The following is a 9,238-nucleotide window of genomic DNA, read 5'->3' on the forward strand; positions in this document are numbered from 1 at the left end:
GCTGGATGGGAAAATGGGCCCCATAACAACTTTACAAGGCCATACATAATATGTCACAAATGTATTAAAAAAACACAGCAACAAAAAATATCTAATAGGACACAGATCATGTTGGAAGTGAAAACATCACAGGGTTATAAATGTTTTATAGATTTCATTTATTGATTTGTGAATTCCTCAACTCATATTATGGTGCACCACTTTGTGTTCATTATTTGTCTCAAAGGCTCAGCCTGTGAAAAGCTTTTTCAAAGGAGCGCGATTCACAAATAATGATAATCTGTTGATGAACTCATGAAAACAGTTAGTTGCTTTACCAAACCTGTATCTGTGTTTCTCTCTGTGTGACATGTGAAACAAGTCCGAAGCAGTAAGGCGTAGGAATCCCTCAGAGTGAGAATCTCCCCCTTCCTCTTTTTCTTTCGTAACAAGGCCTGTACTCCCCCTGTGTTTCCCTACTGTTTTGTACAGTTCATTCCTTGTTATGAAGAGAGTTGTGGAAGCGGTGTCACATGTTAAGCAGTTGGCCTATTTACGGTCTTGGTATTGCAAAATGTGAAATCTGATCAGAGTAGGTTGGGCAACACTGACGCAGGGCAGATAAAGCACTAGTAGTGGAGATAAGATCATATTTACATCTCAGTGAGTATTGAAGGGAGTCCAAATAAACCTGCTGAACTCTGACAGAGGAAACATGATGAATGAATTGATGGGACCCTCAGAGAAGATGTTTGATTGGGACGAGGAGTGGAACATCTCCTTTGCAGGCTGTGGCTTCAGGAGTGTTTATTACCTGGGCGCTCTGAGCTGTTTCCTGCAGAACGTCCCACGCCTCGTCCACGGAGCCTCCAGGATCTGTGGAGCCTCGTCCGGCTGTCTGGTGGCTGCAGCTCTGACCGTGGGGATCCCCATCGGTGAGTTCCCTGCACCATGCACACTCAACATCACATGTGGGTTCATTTATCCACATATTTGATGTGTAAAGGTAGATCGTACTGTTGAGTGTTTTGTAAAAGCTTTTAACATGACATCAGAATCAGAATTCAGTTTATTGCCAAATTGGGGTTAACATACCAGAAACTTGCTTTGCTGTATGATAATTGATACATCAACACAGTAAGAACATGTTTTTTAAATAAAGAAATATAAAAACTGCAGTCAAAATGATTAAAAAGTAAAAAATGTGTACAAGAAGTATGGTAAAAATAATTCCAATGTATGATATCTGAATGAACAGTGCAGGTTCTTTTGTTTTTAAGTATTGCTCAGAAATGTGGGAAATAGTCACAGTCTCACAATGATCAACTAATGCTTTGAGTTCACAGTTTATTTCCTATTACACTATTCTATTTTTTCCTCTTTTTATATATCTAAATCTTACTTTATTATTGTATATGCATATCCATATATTTATTGTATTTATCTGTAAAGTCCATTGACACTGACACTGTTCTGAATTTTTGTAGGACTTCTATTTACTTTTACATTTCACCTTATACGTACGTCATATATTGAGTTATTTGTTATCCCTCTATTGACATTGTGGTAGTATGGATCGAGTAAATAGATAATGATCATATTGAAGAACAAATAAAAGCTGTATGTTTTAAATCACATGTGTCAAACTCAAGGCCCGGGGGCCAAATCAGGCCCGTGGTGGATTTCATTTCGGCCCGCAGGATAATTTCTAATTACTATTAGATCTGGCCCTCCGGTATATTGCACGCACACCTTCACTCAATCCTGAGGGTCTCCTCAGCTCAGAGCCTGACCCCAAACATTGATGAACTTGCCCCCAAGATGAGATGCCAAGTATCTGGCTTGAACTAGCATCACAGAGCAGCACACTGAGTTTACATGGATGTTTCCTTCTGCACTTTCTTTCTTGAGACAACAGGGCATGTTTGGTTTTTTCTTTGAGGGAAATAGTTCTTTTGAAGCTGTTGTTGGCCTGTGGAAAAATGTAATCATAAGAAATGAATCCGGAAAAGCTGCAGATAGAGCCATAAGAAATGAATGCAACTGATTATTTAATGTTTAATGTTGTTTTTATAGGCAATAATTTAAGCTTTGTTAGTTCCAGGTTTAATATGTGCAATAAGTTCATTTCAATACGTTTTGCAATAAACATTGAACCAGTCCGGCCCTCGACTAGTACCGATTTTTTTATTTTGGCCCACTGTGTATTTGAGTTTGACACACCTGTTTTAAATAAACTGAATTAAAGTAATTTGATTGGATGTTTGTTTTGCAATACACTATGTATGTAGGACCTGTTTACCTCACTGGCCTGAACCCAGCCATAGTTCAGATGTTATCTGAGGAGTTCTCTGTTATTGAGCCTGTCGCTTCCCTCTCACACACTGAGTTCATGCCACAGTGAGAGCAAACTCCAGAGGCAAGAGGCCAAGCGGGACGACACCTGTCACTCACTCACAAACACACAGGCCATACAAAACAAAAACGCAATAACAAAATAATTAAATAATTCCATGTAACAACCTTAAATTGTAAGTAGACATAATAAAAAAAACTGAAAAAACATTAAAGAATCAAAGAGTATTGAGTTGTTGGCAATGGAAATGTTTATTCCCAGGCTCAATAAAAGATCATGAAAATGCATGAACAAGTTAACAATCTAATTGTAAAGTAAAAACAAAAATAAATAACATTGAGATAAGAAACAAAATATTTCAAAAAAGCCTACATTACCCAGAATGCATTTATACAAGAGGTTAACTTTTCTTTATTCATTAAGGAACATCTTCAGGAAGAATCACACAAAAAATAATGAAATCAATATATGAATAGTATATTTGATTGAAGTTTAGTGTAGTAGTACACATTGTGTCTCCGATAAATATTTGTAATATATTTTATCATTTATTGCCCTTATTTTACTAACTTCTTCTGTTTAGTTATATATAAATATCTAAATGAAGCAACTATCACAAAGCCCAATTTCCCCCAGGATAAATAAACTGATCTAATTCTGATTGATTCTGATATAGCTTTTACCCTTAATAATTCTGACTCTAAATGCACCTGTTAATTCATCTCCATCTCCAAAGACTGATTTTCCTACATGTTCCTCCTCAGAGCAGTTCTGCGCTGACGTCCTGTCCGTGGCGAGGGAAGCCAGGAGACACACGCTGGGAGTTTTCCACCCGAGCTTCAGCCTGCTGCGGACCGTGAGAGCCTCTCTGCTGGAGAAGCTCCCGGCTGACGCTCACCTGAAGGCGTCAGGGCGGCTCTGCGTCTCCCTCACCAGACTGACTGATGGGAGGAACGTCCTGGTGTCAGAGTTCAACAGCAGAGAGGAACTCATTCAGGTGCAATGGAGAGCTCGGTTAGAAAGATATGGATGCATCTGAGCTTGACGGATCAATAAATCAAAAACAAAACATTGCTAAAACCCAAACAACGTCTATTCTACTTGCTCCACTGTGATTGCAGTAGGATGCTATTATTGTGTAAAGAGATGTTGGTAGCATACTGTTTGACAGGGAAGTTATTGAATATTTTTGAAGTATCTCTGCGGTCTTGTCTCTTGTTTTGATGAAATAAGGTTGAAGCTCAATCGTTGTCGACCTTACTACTGCTGAGACGTCTTTTTTTTAAGCAACATTTTGTTTATAAGTTGTTGATCTGTCAAGTTTGAATCTGTCAATATCTTGCTAACTGTACCGAAGTGATTCGAAAACTAAGAGAAGGACATAAGATAAAATAAGATAATACTTCATTGTCAAATGAAGTCTGAAATTGTTCTTGCATCAGCAGATCCACTTGCAAGAAAATATTTAAGATAACAAACAAGGGAACAGATATTAAACATGACATTAAAATCAGACAATATTTTCAAGACTCTTCAACAAACACTTGATTTGGGATTTAACATTTTATTTTAGGAATGGCTGTTGCACCAAAGAGGGTTTCAGTCGAATCTTATCAAATTGTGGGCCCCTGTATCTCAGCTTTTAAGCTAAAACATAATATCTTCTGGACATGGTTGGTGTTCGTTATAGTGTAAAGGTTTTTTTCACAGCATCTGTTCTGGAAGTATCTCAGTAAATGCCAGGAGCTGAGAGTCTGATTTTCTTTCCTAAATTGTACCTTTACAGGTTCTGATGTGCAGCTGCTTCTTCCCTGTTTACTGTGGCTTCACCCCCCCTTCATACCGTGGAGTGGTGAGTACGGCATGGCCAACTAAAGTTCATGTAAGAGGATTAGAGGGAAAATGTTATTCAATATGGTTTAGCTGTGTACGGTTTTACTTTTCAATCCTGTAAATAGGTGCTTTAAGAAAAAATCTGATTAGCGTTTTCTGGAACACACTCACATGTGCAAGGAAAAGATGAAAAAGAATAACTTAAATTATGAATAAAACAGTTTTCTTGACAAAAAGTTTCACACATTACATACACAAATACAATTGGTATAACACACATTCACCCCAAACTATGCAACTAAAAACAACCAACATACAGTAGATCAGTCGATTATATTTTCTTTACTGACAATAGGAACATTGCTGTTATTTTTCTCTCAACTGAAACTTATCTAAAAGTTATACATCTTTGAACTTTGCACGGAGCATTTTGGGTAATGTAGGAAATCAGCAATTACACAGGCAGAAGGGAAAGCACGACAAAAAGTGAATGATATGCTTAAACTGTATGTCACGATAATTCGTTGAATGCACTAAACAAATATGTCATTACTAAATAACACAACACATGTATGTTATGTAAAGACATAGGTACAGTCCATGCCATAAATACTTGCATCCAGCAGAGTTCATTCAGTCATTTCTTCCCTCAGTACTACATGGACGGCGCCCTGAGCAACAACATGCCTCTGTTCGAGCAGAGGAACACCATCACTGTGGCTCCGTTCTCCGGAGAGAGCGACATCTGCCCCAGAGACGGCAGCTTCAACTTCATCGAGGTGCACTACGGCAACGTGAGCATCCACGTGAACTCTGGGAACGTGCACCGCATCTGGACCTCCTTCCTGCCCCCCAGCATGGAGGTGGGTGCTTTGTTTGTGTAACTGACATTTTTAACAGCAGAGAAGATTCTCTATTTCTTTCTGTCATACCAAGAAAAGTTATGTATTCTACGGTGGCCCTGAAGGTCAAAACACTACAAGATTTCCCAAAACACTGTATTTTTATGGTGTTTTTAAAATGTGAGTGTGTGTGTGTTTAAAAGTGTCCATGCAAATATTGTGTTTTGTGAAATGTATTGGTGTGTTGTGAAATTGGGTACTGTTTTTTAAAAAGCTTAAAGGTGGGGTAGGTAAGTTTGAGAAACCGGCTTGAGATACACTTTTTGTTATATTCCATGGAATGCTCTTAACATCCCGATAGCAATGAATATCTTAAGTGCTTTGACAAAAAATCCATAAAAAAACGTCATCTGTGGAAGCCGTGGTACTGTAAAAAGCACGACCAATCATCTGAGCCGGCCTGGCTAAAATAACTGGATGGCCTACCTGTCTGTCAGCCTTCCATCTGTGCACAAACTTATCTCGTGCCCTCATTGGTCATGTGCGCGTTCGTGTGTGTTGGAGGAGGGGCTCTGTAAGGAAGTGGCAGATTTTTTCCGGCTGTGTATTTTCAAATTCTAGCGATCTCGAGCCGGTTTCTCAAATTGACCTACCCCACCTTTAAAATGTTTTTAAAAAGTGTTATTTTTATTTTTTGTGTGAAATATTTTAGTGTTTTTTCTAATGCTTTAGTGTGTTGTGAAATGTTGTGTTATGTGTTTAGAGTTTTGTGAAATGTTTTTGTTATTTTCTAAATGCCATTGCACCCTTCAGAGCTACCGTAGTCTTCATTTAAAAAGATAAATGATTCTCTGAAATATATAAGAAGCTCTTCATGATATTTTTTGGTTCTTCACAGGATCTGGCTGAGATCTGCCAAAGCGGCTACATGGATGCTCTTCAATTCCTGAGAGAGAGAGGTGAGCTGCTCCACCTTCCAGAAAGAAATGTCCCTGTTCTTCATCCTGCTTATACCTGAGTCTCTGAATCACAACATTTAAACACAAACTAAAATGTGCTGTTATTAGTTTCCTGTGTGTTACAGATCTGCTGGGAACACAGAGTCTTTGTCCCGGATTGATTGTGGAAATGGACTCAGTGAACCCTGCTTGTTGTGAGCTTGTGAAAAAAAGAGGGTCAGAGGAGTTACGGCTGAACGGACTGAACTCTGATGAGGAAGAGGATCTGTGTCTGGGCCTGAAAGTAGAGAAGCTCCCTGCTGGCATCAAGAAAGGTGAGGAAGAGTAGAGAGAAGGAACAAATGTCTGTCAAAGTTGGTCAAAGAAAGGGTTAAGTTGGCATCAATAACGGGAAGACGGTACAATAAGGTTGTGTTAGTTTGTTTAGGAAAGGATGCAAAAAAGTTAATAGTAAACAATAATTACCATTACATGGACCTGGGATTACAAAGCTGGAGGTTTCAAATGGTAAATGTTAAAGTGGACCTATTATGCTATATTGGGAACATATATTGTAGGGCCATACCTATACAAAACATGTCGGTGAAGTTTTTTGCTTAAAATACAAAACAGATCCCCCATTGTAGCCATGCCTCATACTGCTCATACCCCTCTATTGCAGCCCTGTTAGAGAAACGCAGATTTTGGGTCCTTAGTTTAAAAAATAAAAAAAAGAGGAGGCGGAGCTAATGCCTGATCAGAATTCTACCGGAGATAAAGTTAAATTCTGCTGTGATAAAACGCCATCCTGTTCTAAACCACATCAAGGATTATTTCTGAAACAGTATGGAGCTCAAATGCTTTTTCTCTTGCGGGTTTATCACAAGGTGAGTTCCTTTTTTTATTTCCACACATGTGCTCTCCAGCACAGGTTAGCTCTGAGTGTTAGCGAGGCTTGCTAATGTAAACAAAGACGAGATTACGTCCAAAACACGTCAGGCATTGTTTCTGATAGCAACTTTCTGTGGGTCCGCCGCCGATATGACGTCAAATCGGCAGCAAATCTGTATCCGCTCGTTGTACCCCCGTTTTTAAAAGATTTGGGTACGGAGGAAAAGAGAGGGTTTTATTTTCTGACGCTGCGTGAGTTCCCCGACGCACCGGGGACACATATTTATGTATAAAAGACATAAAAAAGAAGTGCATTTTGCATGATAGGTCCCCTTTAATGTAGATCTTGCATGAAAATTAAATAACTTTACCAAATAAAAGACACAAAAAAATAGATCACACCCAGAAAAAAGTGATGCACAGAAAAGTTAAGATTTTACATTTGCACCTTACGTAGTTTTCTATTGGTTGAAAAAAGGGCATTTTATAAATTATAAATAACTTAATTGACTTCTTCTGAGGAATGCATCTACCATAATTAATAATATACTGACTCTATTTGTTGTGTGTGTGTCTGTTAGTTCTGTGTGAGGCGCTCAGGGACAGTCGTGGTGGGGACTCTCGAGGGTCTCAGCTCACAGAGTTTCTCCCGGTGAAAATGGTTTTATACCTGCTGTCTCTCCTCATGCTGCCCTTTGAGATGGCCTTCTCTCTCAGCAAAAGGTAACGTGGTTTTATCCCACACTCCAACAGTCACTAAATATCTGTCTCTGCAGTGAGAAATGCATTTTTTTCGGATAACAATTAGTAGTTATTAGTTTTAGTTACTTATTTAGTTATACTCATGGTTGGTCTTTTATGTGACAGCTTGATATCATCACTGTTGACCTTGACTGGAGATCTGTTCAGGAACACGTGGAGCAGTGGAGGCGAGGACAGGTGTGTTCACATCTAATTTTAAAGTGTTTTAACCCTGGGTTTATTAAATCAGGATTTTAATAACTTTAAGATCCAACTTAAAGCACTTGTCAAGCTTTTTCAAGGTGCATTTTCAAGCTTTTCCAGCAAAGGACAGTTTTCATATTATGAAATACCTACTCTATTCACAGTATACTCATTATTTCACCTAGTTTATTGTGCCATAAACTACCAAGATATTAGACGTTCTGCGAAAAGGTTTCATGTCTCACCTGTCTTCAAGTAGACTTGGCTTCTGTATAACCTGGCTTGGCCAATATTTTAAACATGATACATCATTAAAAATCCCTTATTCATTAAAGTATAAATTAGATATTGTAAGGTAGTTATTCAATATGTCTTTGCCAAACGAATAGCACAGATAGTTATTGTAAGCACTCTCATTTTTGTGTCTGTTTTCTCCTCTTTCTCTCCTCCAGTGCATTTCCAGAGCGTTACGCCTTTAACTCAGACCTCAGGAGCAGAACAGGAGAAAACAATAAACCTTTTAGCTCAACAAAGACTACAAACTGCAACAAAACTCTTCATTGGGACACCAATGGAAACCTGGAAGTCTTCCCCCTCCCCTCCCCCTGCTCGGGTCCCACCAGCTTCCCCTCATTTAGCACACCTGCATATACTAAAGTGTCTTTACCACAGAAGGTAGCGGACACTTCCTCAGCCATTAACCACGCACAAAAAGACATTACCATTAATAATGTGAACGCTTTTATGAAAGGAATATATTTATATTGTATCAAGCAAAAAGTAGAGTAGCTAAATTGATATTTATTAAAACGTCTGTGTAGATTTTTGTAATCATGCTCAACAACCTTCTGAAATGGAGACCAAAAGCTTAAAGTGGACCTATCATGCTATATTTGAATAATATAGTGTAGGACCATACCTATATAAGGCATATTTATACTTTTTTTTTTCAAAATACTAAACAGATCATTATTTTAGCCATGCCTCATTTCGCTCAATTTGACATTTTTTAGATCTGTTTTAGCAAGGGCAGATTCTGTGAGAACAGCACCATCTACTGGCCTGGCATATGTACTACAGCGTCTCCAGCGCTTTCGAACGGCAATGCCGTGGCTGTCTCCTCCTGATTGGTGGAGTTGGCCCAATAGCCGTAGCGCCACCGTCCTGACGTCAGGACAGTGTTCAAATCTGGATCAGTTTTTAGCAGATCCATTGCAGCCCCTTTTTTAGAGATTTGGGTATGGAGGAAAATAGAGAGGGTTGTGTTTTCTGACACTTGGTGAGTTCCCTGGAACACCGGGGACACACATTCATGTATAAAAGACGTACAAAAGTGCATTTTGCATGATAGGTCTCCTTTAAAGGGACAGATCACCTCAAAATCAAGAATACATGTTTTTCTTCGAACCTGTAAATTACCTTTGTTAATCTAGATGGTGTGGTGTGAGTTATCG

General features: G+C 38.8%; 1 protein-coding gene across 1 annotated transcript; it reads left to right on the forward strand.

Moving 5' to 3' along the window:
* Window positions 1–287: 287 nt before the first annotated feature.
* LOC117497247 (patatin-like phospholipase domain-containing protein 2) lies at window positions 288–8,629 on the forward strand. The gene is made up of 9 exons (XM_034149158.1): window positions 288–914; window positions 3,100–3,332; window positions 4,122–4,187; window positions 4,822–5,031; window positions 5,909–5,969; window positions 6,095–6,283; window positions 7,421–7,562; window positions 7,707–7,778; window positions 8,237–8,629. Exons 1-9 carry the CDS (start codon window positions 695–697, stop codon window positions 8,571–8,573), a joined length of 1,530 nt encoding a protein of 509 aa, XP_034005049.1. The 5' UTR covers window positions 288–694; the 3' UTR covers window positions 8,574–8,629.
* Window positions 8,630–9,238: the final 609 nt, after the last annotated feature.

This window comes from Trematomus bernacchii, unplaced genomic scaffold (assembly GCF_902827165.1).
Source record: "Trematomus bernacchii unplaced genomic scaffold, fTreBer1.1, whole genome shotgun sequence".
Classification (NCBI taxonomy): Eukaryota; Metazoa; Chordata; class Actinopteri; order Perciformes; family Nototheniidae; genus Trematomus; species Trematomus bernacchii.

Bases quoted from the DNA above. Each gene is read 5' to 3' on its own strand.
- LOC117497247 (XM_034149158.1), top strand. From the start codon at position 695: ATGATGAATGAATTGATGGGACCCTCAGAGAAGATGTTTGATTGGGAC. The intron at 3,333-4,121 runs GTGCAATGGAGA...GTACCTTTACAG, and splicing joins GCAGAGAGGAACTCATTCAG to GTTCTGATGTGCAGCTGCTT. The intron at 5,970-6,094 runs GTGAGCTGCTCC...TGTGTGTTACAG, and splicing joins TCAATTCCTGAGAGAGAGAG to ATCTGCTGGGAACACAGAGT.